General features: G+C 41.7%; 2 protein-coding genes across 4 annotated transcripts; one reads left to right on the plus strand and one right to left on the minus strand.

Annotated features, from left to right (window-relative positions):
* The first annotated feature begins 1672 nt into the window (after positions 1 to 1672).
* LOC123444844 lies at positions 1673 to 10961 on the plus strand. 2 transcript variants are annotated; one of them, XR_006631033.1, is made up of 16 exons: positions 1673 to 1958; positions 2849 to 2975; positions 3082 to 3122; positions 3937 to 4030; positions 4412 to 6450; positions 6548 to 6679; positions 6803 to 6872; positions 6984 to 7023; positions 7214 to 7286; positions 7362 to 7424; positions 8202 to 8279; positions 9067 to 9239; positions 9702 to 9748; positions 9846 to 10071; positions 10148 to 10527; positions 10628 to 10961. XR_006631033.1 is itself a non-coding variant. In XM_045121703.1 (15 exons), the coding sequence occupies exons 1-15, from the start codon at positions 1747 to 1749 to the stop codon at positions 10411 to 10413; spliced, it is 3681 nt and encodes a 1226-aa protein (XP_044977638.1). In that variant the 5' UTR covers positions 1673 to 1746; the 3' UTR covers positions 10414 to 10961. The 2 variants fall into 2 exon arrangements, 1 of the variants encoding a protein (XP_044977638.1); XM_045121703.1 differs by having other exon boundaries at positions 10148 to 10961.
* Positions 10962 to 11152: 191 nt separating this feature from the next.
* LOC123444848 (WD repeat-containing protein ATCSA-1-like) lies at positions 11153 to 14282 on the minus strand. 2 transcript variants are annotated; one of them, XM_045121706.1, is made up of 9 exons: positions 14007 to 14282; positions 13540 to 13797; positions 13277 to 13436; positions 13022 to 13197; positions 12224 to 12458; positions 11950 to 12104; positions 11784 to 11873; positions 11630 to 11701; positions 11153 to 11485 (listed from the first exon to the last, which is right to left on the minus strand). In XM_045121706.1, exons 1-9 carry the CDS (start codon positions 14157 to 14159, stop codon positions 11426 to 11428), a joined length of 1359 nt encoding a protein of 452 aa, XP_044977641.1. In that variant the 5' UTR covers positions 14160 to 14282; the 3' UTR covers positions 11153 to 11425. The 2 variants fall into 2 exon arrangements, with proteins under 2 accessions (XP_044977641.1, XP_044977642.1); XM_045121707.1 differs by having other exon boundaries at positions 13540 to 13784; positions 14007 to 14267.
* Positions 14283 to 16777: the final 2495 nt, after the last annotated feature.

Raw genomic sequence — 16777 nt, forward strand, 5'->3', positions numbered from 1 at the left:
CATGGTGTCACCAAGAAAGCCAGGGTTTGCCATAGGATTTGTCTGAGGTAAAACTTTGTCTGGCCGAATGGAAAGTTGGTGGCGCCAAATTTTGGATATTTAGGATTTTGGACAAAATATTTGTGGGAGAATTCATGAGTATTTTTTGTGGCTAATCTCTAAGCACTTGACAAACCAGATCATCATAGTCACCTCATCCCCTTTTAATAGTATTGGCTTTCTACGGACTCAAGTGTGATTTCTCACAAAAATATAAAATGTACAGTTTTCAAGCTTGTTGCTAATAGATGTTCCTTGCATATAGGGGTCCTCCTCACAATCCTTAGACAATGCATCATTGAACTTTTCCTGAAATATACTAGGTAGAATCATTAATCCAATGACATATACGTAGTTATTAATTACCAAAATCACCTTAGGAAGAAGTCGTGCTTTCAAGTTCACAACTATCAGTACATTGCGGAGGCATTCATATAGTCATTTCTTTCATCATTATTGAGTTGTTGTATCGAGTTGTAAGTAGATAGAAGTGTGATGTTCATCATTATTAGAACATTGTCTCTGTGAGGAAAGGATGATGAAGACTATGATTCTCCCACGACTCGAGATGAGATTGTGTACGGAAAAAGAAACAAAAAAATAGAAATAAAGAAAGGAAGAAATAAAAGAAATAAATGAGAGAAAATAAAGAAGCGACACTACTACTACATCTTTTTCCACACTTGTGCTTAGAGAAATCACCATGTTTTTCATATAGAGAGTCTCATGATTTATCATTTTCATATGTTAGTGGGATTTTTTCATTATAGAACTTGACTTGCATATTTCATTGACGGGCTTCCTCAAATGCGTGAGGTCTTCACGAGCAAGCAAGTTGGATGCACACCCACTTAACTTTTGTTCAGCTTTCATATACTTATAGCTCTAGTGCACTTGTTGCATGGCAATCCATAATCCTCGCATATATATATCGATTGATGGGCATCTTCGTAGTCCATTGGTCCGTCTAATTGATGCGAGACTTTTTTCTCCACTTGTACTCCTTTCATGTCTACCACCATATTCTATTCCATCCATATGCTATGTCAATGGTTTACGCTCATATATTGAATAAGGTTGAAAATGTTGAAGCGTGTTAAGAATACAATCCAATTGCCTCGCTTAACATCGTGATGCTTAACATTTGTATTCATGTGGTGAATATAAAGACATGCCATGCTAATATGATAAAATAAATGAGAGTAACGTTCTTCAGGGATCATAAAAGCAAAGCTAAACCTCTCGTGAAAAAAGAAAACACATTTTTTTCATGCAATTTTCTTTTTAAAAATTATTTTTCGTCTAAAAGCTAAGAAAGAATGGTGAAAAAACGAAACATCAAAAACATAAAAAATAATCTAAAAAACCAAAAACAGGTGTGAAAAAATAAAAAAAAACTGAAAAAACATTCAGGCGTTTGAGAACACGTGAAATGACTTGCGATCGTTGAAAAAAATGATCGTTGAAAGGCTTGCGAGGGAATGCTCCACAACTACTTGCTCCCACTAGCAGTAGGCCCGCAGTACGTAGCAGGGCCGGACTCGGAGCCTTTCGAGGGCCTGAAAACACATACTAGGAAACCAAGCCCACGCGGGCGCGCCCCAAGGTGTATAATTGGGCCCATCTTCCGCCAGACATGCCCTCTCTTCCCGCGGCTCTAAGCCCTAGAACACCCCTTGCTTTTCGTCGCTGCTCCCCCCGCCGGTGATGGCCGCGCCGCCGGAGACGACGGGCGCGCCGTCCCCGCCGGAAGGGGAGGACAAGGGAAACGCGGGCGTCGAGGTCTGCTGCTTCGAGCAATCTGCAGAGGACTTCTCCAGAGCGGTACGCGCCATCTCGGAGCTCGCCGCCGGCGAGCCCGAGCCCGGCTTCCCCGACGCCGAGGCGGAACGGCTCGCCTCCTCGATAACGTTCCTCAGGTGAAGACACGCCCTCCTTGCTCCCCAAACACCGCGATAGAATCTGGCAGCTTTCAGTTTCGGGCTTGCAAACCGTACAGCGGCGACAGTAATTAACATCTGCTTCATCGGTTGAACTTTTTACACGTGGCGCGTGACGGAGATGTGGTTGTGCGAGTACGGTGGAGCTTGGAACGTGGGGCTTCTTTAGTTCTGTTGATTGATTCGTCGTGTGTGCGGGAGAGTTTTGTTGTAGTTTGTGAAATTTGGAGTTTATGGCACCATCACAATTCAAAACGATAAATTCTAGTCGTCATGTTCTTGTTATGGTAGCATTTATTTCTTGCGGTTGGTGTTCACAAGGATTCATTTGATACAGCCACTGCGTGTGATTGTGTTGTTATCAGCTGGTTTTTGCCTGATTAAAGTGATACCATGAGACCTGTTGTGAGAATATGGTGCCGTGGTAGCTAAAATTTAGTAAGTTCAAGTTTTTTGTTTGACTGATTGTTGATGATAGGATCTTTTAAATTCAATGGCTGGGCGCCTGTACACTGGGATTTTTTGGCCTTTTCTTGATCTACAGTTCTAGTTCCTTTCATTTTAGATTAAAAAGATCAGATTTATTGGCAAGTAAGGCCACTTTTATTGACTTGGTATGGAATTAATTTGAGCCTTTTCTGCTTAGTAGTAGCACATGCTCATCGGAGATGGCTCTGTTTGTCCATAAGATTAGCACATTGTGAAAAGTTGCAGTTGTTACATTGGCAGTATACCTAATTGGAGAGCACAAGATGTCTTCTTGTTTCGTTTTTACTAGCTTACTCTGTCCTTCCTGTTTTCGTAGTTTAGTGTTTTCGGATTACTCAGAACCCATTCTGCTGGACATTTAATCAATTGTTATCTTCCAGAGAATGGAGGCATTTTAATTATGAGCCAAAAGGTGTAAGTTTTACTCACGGCACTGGATCAACTTCATCCAGAGATAACACACATGAGATTACCTTACCACAATTCTCGTCTGCATCTGTTCCTCAGGTTAGTAAAACTACGGTCCTAATTCCTGATTCTAAAATTCCTGTTATAACATTGGAGGGAAGCTTTCTGCTGATTTCTTGGATCACATAAGTGCAAATCAATGCAGGTCACTCACTTGGAAGATGGGAGGGATAATAATACATACAGGTATTCTTTCTAGAAGCTAGACTTTTCCAGCTACTATAATCTTCTTATTTTGTTACATGATTCTCCCTAAGTTTGTTGTGGAGAGATACATTATGATTTAAGTCCCTCAGTTCTGGTTATTTGGAGTATTGAAGTTATGCCCCGAGATTTTCATATAGCCCTTTTTATGTAATATTTTTGTTTATCTGCTCACAATTCAAAGGTTGCTGCACAGGGACTGGTAAGCAGACCAGTACCTATTCTCATCTTGTTGGTGAAGAATTTTCCACCAAAGTATAACAATTTTCTTGCTGTTTCACATGTAACATGGTCTCGAATACACCTTTGATAAGTACCCTTTCTAATTGTATACAGGTAAAATAGTTTAAAATAATTAGTGCTAAGGAAGTAATTTCATTGACCAATATATGAATACCATTTTGTTCTTTGGTGTAATCAGTGATCAAAACTGTAAATTTTGGACTGCACACGCTGTAAAAGAACAACTATTTGAGGATGAAAACAGTATTCTCTTGGTCCAGGAGTAATCCTGCAGAGTGAGTTGGGTAATCAAGTGTCGCCAACCCATGCAAGGTTTTGCTGCTTTTGGGGGATTTGTTAGTAGGTCAAGAGTGAAGTTACTTGATGAAACACCATTGCTTTGTTTCTTTCATTAATTAAAGTTCAGCATTGTCATAAAATAATGATATGTGGACACACTGCTAATTTTGACCTTCTTATTTCTACACTCTTTCAGTTTTCTCTTCTACATTATCAATATGACTCTGGAGAACCATGCTGATTGAACTGTGATTAAATCTCTTAATTTTTGCAGTTCTGATTTCATTTTGTTCGCTGGGGGGAATGTTTGGTCGCTGGACTGGTGCCCAAGGTTGTGCGACAAGCCTTCTTCTCCTGTAAATTGTGAGGTTGTGGTCAACTTACTCTTGAGCATGAACTAGTAGCTTTCTTTTGTTGCGAGTCGTGGCTTCGAAAAAGCTTATGTTGTTCACCGCCAAATTTAGCAATGAGAAAAATGCCATCATCTATTTGCTTCGCATGTGGTCAGAAGCCCACATTTCAATGGCATAGTGATTCGTTGTACTTCTAAAAAAACTCTCCAGACAACCGTTGCAGTACTTTCCTCAAGTGCGTCTTTGCATGCAGACGCATTGCTGTGCTGCACTTGTTTTTCAGTGTCTACGAATAGTACCTTTTTTTAGTCGCTAGAATTTACCGGACTTACAAAAAGATAAGTACAACATAGGAGTTACTTAGAATTGCTGACCATGTTCTTTTATCTTTTGCAGTATCTTGCTGTTGCTGCTCATCCTCCTGGTTCTTCTTACCATAAAATTGGTATGCCACTGATTGGCAGAGGCATCATTCAAGTTTGGTGTATCGTAGCACCCTTTGAAGAGGCACGTACTAATCAGTCAACGCTTGCATACAGTAATAGCAATCGTAGAGGAAGGCCTAGAAAAATACCGAATGAGCACAATTCAATTGAGAGTTCATCAGTTCCTCGAAAACCAATAGGGGGACCAAGAAAGATAAAACTGACGACTAGGGATGATCACGCAGAACCTAGTCTGAAAAAACCAAGGGATCACACAGAACCTAGTCTGAAAAAACCAAGGGGCAGACCAAGAAAATATCCACTGTCAGCTACCAAAGCAGTAGATTCAACAAAAAATAGCGGAAGTCAAGGTTCTAGTTTTGTTGACCCTCTTGTCACTTCAGGAGTTATTCCAGGCGATCTTGCGTTATCTTGTGCTATACCATCTGTGAAGTCTGTGGACTCAGCTCCAAAAAGAGGTAGGGGTCGACCTAGGAAAATCCCAATTGACAAAATAAAGTGTTCGCCTGACACTGAATGGACAGAAGATATCTCTAGAGCTCTAATATGCTGCACTATACCAAAGAAAAAAAGGGGGAGGCCCCGGAAATATCCACCCCCAAGCAGCAGCAAGCATGTTTCTGGCACTGATAATGAATTTGAAAGAGAAACTGGATACACAGAGTCTAATTCTAATTTAAGTCTTGTTACAGTTGATGCAGCGCTACCAGTTCCATCTTCATCTCTTACAATTTGTGGGAAAAGATCAAGAGGTCGGAATGGTAGAGGACGACCTAAAAAGGAAACAAATCCTTGCATACTTTCTTCATCGGTGGTTTCTGGTCTCCAATTGCAAAGTAGGGAGACCATTTCAAATGACCCAGCATGCTCTGTTGAGAATCATTTGCCATATGGACACTCCAACTTGACAAGTGAGCTTTGTTCAATTGATGGCAATGTGCACACAAGCCCCACTTTAGAAGATTCCTTGCTGCCCATGCACATTGCAGCTAAATCAAATGGCGAGGAGTCAAGTGGTAGTAGGAGACGAGGACGGCCTAGAAGGAAGACACTTTCAATTACAAACGGTTGTTTATTTGCTTCTGGTACCGAGTCCTCAAAGGTGGCAACTACAATTACCGATTCGGACAATCCCATGGCTTTGACCAAGAGTGACGGTGAAACTATAGCAAGCGATCCTGCTTCAGTTGGTTCGTTGATGAGGTGTCATATAGGAATGTGCAATGTCAATATGAGTGCTGCATCACCACCTCATGGCTTGTGTAATGCAAATTACAAGGAAAAATCAAGTGCCCAGCATAGAAAGAAGCCTGTTGCAGTAGAGTGGTGTTCTTCAACTGCATTCAGCGGCAAAGAACAAAACAATCAGACAACTCCCCAGACAAGTGATAATGTGGCCTCAGTCCAAAATTGCAAGAAAGAATTACTTGTCTACACCAGAAGGCGTGTACGAGGACCTACAAAGAAACCTGCTTCAAATGAGACCTGCTCACTGGCTCTTAGTGGTGACGCGCAGAAGATGGAAAGATCCTCCACGTCTATCATGCCAAATAATCATTTGTTTTCTGTTGAGAATCCCAAGCTACTGGGTTCATCTATAAGCGAAGACATGGCTAATGAGGCAGGTTTGGTTGGATGTAAGAGTGCACTTGGTAACCATGAAGTCATGGAAAAGAATGATAGTGAAGCTGCCAATAAAGTTGTGCCTGTTCCTTCTGAAAACAGTGCCCAGATCATAATTGTGGAAGATGCAGAAGTAGTTCCATCCAAAGAATCAAGTAAAAATAGTAATATTATTACTTGTGCAGAAAACTCAAACTTTTCTGCAATCCCCGAAGGCATTCATCTACCAAGGGTCGTTTTGTGTTTAGCTCATAACGGCAAAGTTGCTTGGGACATCAAATGGAAGCCTCCTTTACCAAATCAGTCAGAACAGAAATCACATTTGGGTTTTCTTGCAGTACTGTTGGGAAATGGCTCACTTGAAGTGTGAGTACATTCTATGCTAGACCACCATTTTGAATTGTTTGGCCATCACTTTTTGAATATCACCACTTATTATGCACTTATTCATTATTGTGCACAGATGGGAAGTTCCATCTCCAAGCATGATCCAGAAAATATATTCCTCTTCTTCAGTGAAGGGTACCGATCCTCGCTTTCTAAAGCTGCAACCTGTATTTAGATGTGCTAAAGTGAAGTGCGGAAACATACAGAGGTATTCCAACTTCTATTTTCATCATTTTTCTATTAAAACTAAATGGCAAATTTAATTTTTCTGTTAAATTCGTCAGCATGAAGTTTCATTTTGAAATCATTGCCTCTTTATAATGGGAAACAGCATTCCCTTGACAGTTGATTGGTCGCCTTCTTCTCATGATATGATACTGGCAGGATGTCATGACGGAACGGTATCTTTTCTGCCTGTAGTAAATTATTTTCTTAGTTTAGATCTGATCACTGTACTGTTTGGTTAGTAGGCGCTGTGCTGAAAGTTTTGTGGTTGGATTTTGATGTTCCAGGTTGCTTTATGGAAGTTCTCTACAGACTTGCCATCACAAGGTATTTTATTCGTCTGCTACCTCCCTTTTCACAGGATTTCTGTCACTTGCGCCATTCAGATGACATGTCTGACTCAGGAACTGCTTACTTCACATGTTAAAGAGCAAGCTATTGGAATGCCTGAACTGCATATCTCTTATTTTATTTCCTTTTTGTGTTATATTAACCAGTTGTTCTCGTTAATGTATAGATTCAAAACCTTTTATGTGTGTCACTGCTGAATCTGTTCCCATCAGAGCCCTCTCGTGGGCACCATATGTAAGGTACTAAGTTGTGTTATACTTCTGTTCCATTGCAAAAGATAAACACTAAGTTCTGACTCCATATCATTTTGACAGCGAGGAAAACACAAATATCTTCGTCACTGCTGGAGAGGATGGCCTGAAATTCTGGGATTTAAGGTAGCATAAACTCTACTAGGAACTGGAATCAATAACTCAAATTTTGTTGTGGACAAAACTACTACTCCCTCCATCCCAAAATAAGTGACATGGTTTTAGTTCAAATTTAAACTAAAACCAAGTCACTTGTTTTTGGGACGGAGGTAGTATTTACCAGCCCATTTCGGGTATTGCATATATGGAGTTGTAGGCTTATCTCAATAGTCATAGTCAATATATTTTATTTCTCTTTTTGGTCAATATTTCACTCAGGAAGGTTTTTCCAAATGGTATTGCATATATGGAGTTGTAGGCTTATCTCAATAGTCATAGTCAATATATTTTATTTCTCTTTTTGGTCAATATTTCACTCAGGAAGGTTTTTCCAAATGAATTGACTGCAATTTGCAATTTGAGAACCATGCATCTTTTTTGTGCTGTTTTGCAACGATAACATTTGGGGTCAATAAACGAAGGTGTGTTTAACCTGCAGAATCTGTTATCCTCACATGAACAAATACAGCGCAACTTTCAATGAAAAACATCGCCATTTAGTTGCCACAGCCCATGGCCGTTGTCTAGTTTTATGAAAATTTGAAGCGGAAGTAACCATAGGCGTAGCAGCTACTATTGAAGAGCACAAATTTTTTTTTGCACCAGCATAACCTTAATTGAGTAAATATTGTCAGCAACAGTAGCATGATTGTTGGATTCACAGCCTTTTCTAGCTATGATTTTTTTGAATGAGCTGCAATGTTTGAATACTGAAATGCATCTCATATAACTGGTTTGTTGCAGAGATCCATACCGTCCTCTGTGGGAACTAACTACTGCCCCAAGGGCTGTTTTAAGTCTTCATTGGTTAAAGGAGTCTAGGTAATGTTTTGTGCCATTTGTAGCAAATAAATCTCATTCCATTTGAATCATGTTCCTTCTGAAGTAAATAAATCTTGCAGGCTTGGTTTTACTTTGTTTTTCATTTTGCCCTGTTAGTGAGAAACTAGGTAATTTCTGATGCATACATATCCTTATATTCATTAAAGTTGAAACACAAACCAAGTTTCAAGAAAAATGGAAAAAGGATTTATTATGGTGTTATACAATACATGGCTCATCTGATCTGTGTGATATGTCAGCAACTCAGCATGCTAACTTGCTAAGGTAGATGTGTAGCTAGTAAAAACTAATTAGTTCTTTTAATGCTTCTGTGTCCTTTATGTTTCAATTTGTATTTAGTTTGTATAGCTTATAAAAATATATTAGTGATTTTATCTACTCATGTGTATTCTATATTTTTGTGCAAGGATTGCCCCTTTATTGGGAGGATCTAATGTATTACTTGGTCATTGGCCCAACATAGCGAACATATAGGACTTATGTGGCTTGTAATGTTTGGTTAGAATTTATAAACACTGAAGAATGGCTAATTAAAACTTGCTCAACTCACTTTTTTTTTTTTTGCGTTCGTTCATGATTACGTTTAGGATTCCCTTGTTTGCAATGGCATTGTTTGTGCCTAGTAAAATACACTGGTAAAATCTGTATGTGTGGAAAGTTCTATTGAGCTCCCAAATGGGGCCTTACTGTGTGTATATATTCAGGTTATTGATATTTTCTGTCTACTAGGTTAATAACATTAACTGTTACTATCTTTCATGTTCAGAGGTATTATCATCTCACTGGAAGATGGCACATTGAAGTTCATCAGCCTACCTAGAATTGCCAACGATGTTTCAGTCACCGGAAGGCCATTTGCTGGGACTAAAACTCAGGGTGTTTCTACTTATCAGTTGTCAGAATATCTGATATGGAATGTCCATGTCTCAGAAATTACCGGTACATTTCCAGAACGTGCCTAACCATAATCAATATCCGGCCTAAGTAGTATGCAGTTACATTACAAGTTAATAAGAGTTCTTGACTTGTAACTTATTTAAAGAACTATCTGGAATCTGTAAACACAATACGCGGGGCCCTCATACACTATTGTGTGAAGTAAATAGATATAAATCTTATAATTATATTATTGCGACATATAGTAATAGTTGAATAGCTTATTAGTTTAGTAATATTAATACCTAGTATTCTGTTTTGGACACTGGATCACCTTTTTTGTGGTACCTATTATTTTAATATATATTTTTCGTACATTTTGGACACTTGATATTAAAGATATATAAATGAATCTCTATATAGAAGCAAGGGAGAGGGAGTAGCTTCTTGTAAAATATATCAACCTTAAGCATATATTGGTGGACTCTTATAATTGCTATAATCCTTAATTTTGCCTACATACAGGTTATGCAGCTTATTGTGTGGCAGATGGTACTGCTGTGCGCTTCCAGGTAAACTTGCTAGCCTGTACTCCATAACCATGGCCATTTTCTACTTCTGCTTGTCATACAGAATCTCATGTGTGGTAAACAAATATTGCATGTGTAGCTTACTTCGAGATTCTGGGAGAAGGAACCTGGGAGGAACCGTGTGCCTTATTTCCTTTGTGGTTCGGTAGCAGAGGAAGGGGCAACCATTAAGATTGGTGGAACATTGCAAAGCTCTCCTTTGTCAAATGTTCCTCTGGTTGCAAAAAAGGGTCCAAAACCATGCCAAAAAGTACCTAAAGCGCATGATACACAAACAGAGAAAGTACTTGCCCTCACCAACTCAGGTAAATACTCTCTCCGTTTGGCTGCAACTTGTATCATTGCCTTACTGTCTGACATACCTGCTGAACTACCCTGTAGAACATGTAGATCCAGAACCCAGAGAGGGTCGACTAGATGGACCTGGGGAGGGCCAAGAGACCAATGCTCTGGTTTTAGCTGATTCTCTAATGCCAGAGAATGGTGGCACATGCAACGTCCCAGTTGATGAAGACACTAAAGACTTTGAGCTCTTCCCTCCCAAAGCTGTAGCGCTGCATCGACTGAGATGGAATATGAACAAAGGTAGCGAGAAATGGTTATGCTATGGAGGCGCCGCAGGCATCATCCGTTGTCAGAGGATCTAAAAGGCAAGCATAATTGGGAAGTGTTTTGTCCCACCTAGTTTGTTGCATGTTTGCCGCAGACCAGGGTCATCCGTGTATATCCACCTACACAATAAGCTGTTGCAGCAACATATGGTATGTTCTTCCGATTCTTTCCTTGACCTTTCAAGGGGTTGCCATTGCGGACGTTCAGTTATGCACAATTATACTTACATAACAGAGCTGTGTATCTTAGGAACTCCCAGCAGATCCTTGTAGTTTAGGAACTCAAGTTCAGGCAATATGAGCTACCAGGTCCTGCATATCTTGGGCTCAGCAAATCATAGTTCTGAGAATAAAGTGCACCGGTCTCGAATAAGTGTGGGCTTGTCCGCAACTTTTCTGAATCTGGTGAAAGTTTTTTTTTTCATGTAAGGCTGTAACATATGTACATCTATTGTTTACGCAGTCACACAAATACAGTAATGTCGTGCCAGTTGTAACATTGACAAACTGAACAATGTCGCACCAATATGTAACAGGCCAATAATGGAAATCATGAGCCATTGCTCTTGATCAAAGTTTCATGATATGCTTCATGTAAACCTAATAGGAGAACCCATGTGTCTAATGCTGCTGGGGACCCTGTTTAAGTTAAATATACTGTTCAGTATCTGTCTGATATAACAGACCAATAGCAATTTTGTTTTATAAATTTCATGAACTTTAGCATCAGAGAAGGCATAAAACATGTGCAATGCTTTAGCAAGACCAAGGTACATAAATAACAGTTGGTGAACCATACATAATACTCTTATCTTTTTGTGATGATGCCTGAATACATAAGTTTGAATGAACTAAATCTTCAAAAAAAAAAAAAATCCTAATGTACAACATTCTTTCAGTAGTAACCAAACACAAACAATTACTGGTTCGTGTAATGCCTAACAAGAACCCTGACTTTATTTCGGCATCACTTGTGTCAATATTGTTAGTAACCTCGTATATACACATGATCAACTCAAGTTCTCTCCCACAAAAAACTCGGAAGTTCTCAGTCACTCCAGTTATCCTCATCAGCTGCAAAACCCTCTTGCCGCTTGTCATCGTCTTCCTGCAGATATTTAGCAGATTCAAATCAAATTTACATGAAAACTTTTGTACTAAATTCCTTTTCAAACTCCCATTGGGAGGATATTAACTCACTAGAAAAATTCAAAAAAAAAAAACTGTATGATGTCAATAAATAGATTCATACCATTTCAGTCAAAGCAGGAGTCGATGGAGACCACACGAGAATTTGTCGATCATTGCTACCAGTATAAAGTTCCTGCATTCTTGAATATTTAGGAATGGAATACACGCTATTAAAACACTAAAGCTTAACAGAGGACAATAGAGGAGAAACTTACTTGGTCTTGTGAGTTATAGTAGCAGCAATTTACATGGTCATAATGCCCACGGAATGTTTGAAATGTCGTACCAGACCATGTATTGTATGCCTAAGCAAGTATAATAATTAGACATGAATTTCAAAATGCAGAATGAAGCCATAAAGCTGGAAAAGCAACCGCATACCTTGATGCTTGACATGCATGGAATGAAAACAAGTGATGGATCATCAGTGACAGCTAGTTGTAGTGGCTTGCTAGTTTGCAATCGCATGGCTTCAAAATTGACCAAAGTATTGCAGCCTGAATCGATATCCCAGAGTCTTAAACGAGAATCAGATCCTGAAGAGAGACGATAACCTCTTCTTAATAACAGGTTTAAGCTTAAATTATCATCATTGCACTGCATGCTAATTTCAGACATAGCAGCAGGTAACTGATAGAGAAGAAATTAACTCAACCTGAGCTAAGAAGGTGCATCCCATCTGTTGTTGTTCTTAATCCTGTAACAGCACCATAATGAGCTGTTTTATGATTTTGACTGGATGACATACCGGGATGCATTTTCTGTTGCGTATGCCCACGTACCATGGTTAGACTTTTGTGTAATGCTTTGGACTGCTTCTTACGATTGGCTGTTCTCTGTTGAACTGAGTAACTCTTTGATGAAGATGAACGTCCTAACTTCTTCTGATCCTGCTCAAGACAAAATATATATATACATTGAAGATGTCAACTAGCAGATGTACTTGCACGGCATCAACCATCTTTCGGACACAACAATCAATAACACAAAGGAACCTAATAATATTGATTATCTCTCATTGCACTTGCATGACATCAACCATTTTTTCAGGAAGAAACCTTCTGTAGAGCAGCATTGATTATCTCCCGAAATGCAGATCCCATCTTTTAAGAACTAGAGCACTCTACTAAACCATACGGCATGATGAGACTAAAACAATGACATAGGCCTAGGACATGAATATACCAGATTTCGCCTGTACCCTTTTTTCTCTCTCGAATATGCACGAGTGTGTATCATATATTAAAGAAGGAAGCAGGGAAGACACCCGTCCACCATCTCGAATACCCTTTTCTTGCGGGAAAAATCCACTCCTACTTGGAGACCTAACAGTTTTGGAATGGTAGCCAGAAAAATAGCAGGTAGTTCTGTTTTAGCCCTGCGAGCAAATATATTCCAAAGAAATAACCAAACCCAGAAGCAGATAAAAAGTAAAGGGTGACGGCAAGCATACATTGTCCATGGTGGTATCAAGAACGGGGGGCCGTCTTCCTAGCTGAGACCGTAACTGGTCAAGGACAAGGAAACATCCAGCTCGTCTTATGTCCCAAAAACGTATCGCCCCGTCAAAGCCACCACTTATTAGGATCCACTCGCTTGAGGTAGACCACTCCAGAGACATGATACCATCTGAGATGATCGATGAGGATAAGCATAAAAGCAAAACAAGAATGGCGTTTCATCATCACAATAGCAGGAAGGAACTAACCATGATGACCGGACAACGTGTGAGTAAAGGCTCCAGAAGCAATATCACACAAACGGACCTGAACGTCTGCGCTTCCGGTAGCGATGAGCATATGCGTTGTTGCAATCGGAGACATTGCAGCACTGTACACTTTGCCGGGCATCTTGAAATCCATGACCACCTAGGAAAAGAAAACCATGGCAAGAATGACCAGAACATCTGAATCAACACCTCAACGGGGCAAAATGTGAAACTCAACATTGGGCAGAGCAAAGCACACATACTTGAGTCGAATTTGTATCCCACACTTTAACATAGTTATCGAAGGACGCCGTGACGAACAGCCCGGTGTCCACGGGATACCAGATGGCCTTGGAGACGGTGAACTTGTGGCCATGCTCGTGCTGCCTGTCCACAAGCAGAATGCTCCTGTGCTTGGCTATGAAGCCGGCCTCGTACTCCGTCGCGTCCTTCAGATCGAAGACGGCGGCGGAGCCATCCGACGCCCCCGAGAGCAGGTACCTCCCCTCTGTCAAATCAACCTGGCCATATTGTCAAATTACGAACACCAGCAACGTGGACTCACGCATCACACAGAAGTTCGATCTTGCTAGACGCATTTGCTCGACGGATTAACACGCAAAATCAATACCACTGCTGATCTGTGCGCTACGCGCAGCTGATGCGGGGGCGGCGGGCGGGGAGGCAGTGATAGGGGTGCGATTGGAGGAGCGAGGGGGGAGAAGGGGACCTGGAGGGAGTTGACGGCGCCGAGGTGCGGGGTGGCGATCTCCTTGCGGTTGGAGAGCGCGAGCGAGGCGGCGCGGCGCGAGCGGGCGAGGGCCTGGAAGCGCCGCGCGGGCAGCTCCCCGCGTTCCCTCCTCCTCACCTCCTCCCACCACATCCACTCGGGGGCGCACCGCGGTGTATGCGCTCTGCGGCGGCGAACGGCGACGGGAGTCGGGAGGGCGGCGCGAATCGGGCGGCTGCCGAGCTGACCGATGAGGTTGGGGGACTCAATTGTTGCCCTTCCAAGCTTCCATTAAATCCAGCGGTTATATCCGCATGTCAGTGATGTACACGTGTACTCCTTCTATGGATGTGATGAAACGACTGTAAACAGTAGATTAAAAAAAATTAGATGGATCAAGTGTGTTCTTTGTTGATGACAACGAAAACGAAATAGATGCATTAAGTGTGTTCTTTGCTCCCTCAAAAAAGAGTGTGTTCTTAACTAGTAATACATATGACTTAATTATTGATAAAGTCTTTAAATCAATCGGGTGATCTACCGACTCATACGTGTGTTGGTGGGTACCGCGCATCACAGCTACCACCACCCGTCCTTATCCTATCATAATCCCCAACATCTCAACTCAAAGCATTTACCACATGTCTCTTTTTTTCAGTGCAGATCATAAATTCTTCACACACTATGTATTGTATCTCGTCGGCGCTACATGCTATGGATGCGCTGCTCGCGGCAGCGCTCACCGACGCTTCACCAGCGACCGCAACCACCATGGGGCTGCTGCAATACCGTGTCGAATCGAGAGCAGGTGTTGCCCAAGTTGCAAGCGGAGAGCTCGCCAACATCGCAGTCGTGGTCGGCGCGGCAACGTAGGGAGCGACCGCACGTCGGGATCTTCGGGTCACGGTTGGCGTTGTTGAGCACGTTGATGCAACGCCGCCGGTGTTGCAGAGAGCAGTGCTGCAACCCGTGGATCTCATCGACGGAGGGTGTTGCTTCTACGGAGCGCGCGTGTCGCGCCCTCGCAACTCTCGATGGGCGATGGAGCTGTACTGCAGCTCGCCGGGGGGTTGGGGGAGCTGCAGTCCAACGGATATGGTGCTGCCCACTAGCAACGGAGCTGAAGTGCAGCGGGCGTGGCGTTGTGTGCCGACCGACGGAGCTGCAGTGCAACTCGCCGAGGACTGGGGGAGCTGTAGTGCAACGGCCATGATGCTGCCCGTCGGCGACGACAGAGTTGTAGTGCAGCTGACGTGGCACTGCATGCGGGGGCAGTGGAGCTGCAGTGCAACACGTTGGTGGGCGGCGGAGCTGTGGTGCAACGGGGGTGTCACTGTGTGCCGGTCGATGGAGCGTAGTGCAACACAACGGTGGGGGGCGGAGGTGCGGTGCAACGGGCGGTTCGTGGATGGAGGGCGCGGTTGTCGCTTTTTCATCTTCCTGCGTTGACCAATCGGACGATTCGCGAGGGTCTCATCCAACAGCCCAAGACCCAACTGATTTTTTCAGAAAATCAGCCGGTTAATTATTAGCCGTCTTGTACACTTCTTTAAAAAGACATATGAAGGACAAGAGGTGTGATAAGTGATTTTATGTTTTTGTGTAGATATTATCTGATCAAAAACATTTTATGACAACCTTGACAGTAAGATGATGGTTGAAAAGTTAAAGACTCAGCAAGAGTCTCTCGGTGATTTTGTAAATCTCAAAGTCGTCATGTAACAATCCCACGAGCCTAGAAGTTTCATTCTCTATAGTCGCACCCCCCTCCCCCACCTCCAGCGTGCGCGAAGGAAGGACATCTAATTTAGCAAAGGGCTCATGACAACGATCGCGAAGGAAGGATATCAAGTTCACCGTTATGCATTGTATCAGCCTCCTCGAGGAGAGCAACATGAAACGATACGTCTTTTTCGATTTGTAGCCCTATCCTTCCCTTCTTACCTTATCGCCTGAATCTCGGGGCAAGATTTCATTTGAATGGGGTCGATTGTAACAATCTACAATAATGTCAGATTTAGATTTGATTGCTATTTTCTTTTTCATCATCATGGCATCATGCTATCATGTCATCACACCATAAACTTGAATGAGGTCAGATTAAACCATCAATATTAATTAAATGCAAAACCTAATAAAATGCAATTTAATAATATGAATATGTTTTAAATTGAGCGACTTCGCATGATGAAATCTCTTGAAACCCTCGATATAACCTTCCACTAATATTGGGAAGCTCCCATAATTATTTTATATTTTGTGGAAATAAATTATCACAAATTAACAGTTCAACCCCAAATATTAATTTAAATGCATTTAGTTCCATGAAAATATAATTATAACCCCAAATGATGATTTTTGTGTGGGTTTGTCTAGGTCTAGAGAGGCTACACTAAAATAATACCTCATGTTGTAATCATTACCACTGATGATATAGTTGCACGTATGAGTTTCAACCACACACGACCTTGGAGATAATGGAAACCACTTCAACACATTGATGTTATCATGAGACCCAGGCATGCGAAAGAAAGAGTGGCATCAAGAATGGCGGTGGGATTTTTTTGCAATGGCCATGGTATTTCTCTTGTTGAGCATACGGGCAATTCTTCCACTTCGAGTGCATGCAATCCAATGATCCTCCAAGTACCACGAGCTTTGTTGTGTCTGCAATATTTGATTCTCTCAGATACTCTGGTCCGAATACCTTGACCATTGTATTAGCAATGAACATGACTTCAAGGCAGTGGCGGACCCAACTATCTGACTAG

This window comes from Hordeum vulgare, chromosome 3H (genome assembly GCF_904849725.1).
Source record: "Hordeum vulgare subsp. vulgare chromosome 3H, MorexV3_pseudomolecules_assembly, whole genome shotgun sequence".
Classification (NCBI taxonomy): domain Eukaryota; kingdom Viridiplantae; phylum Streptophyta; class Magnoliopsida; order Poales; family Poaceae; genus Hordeum; species Hordeum vulgare.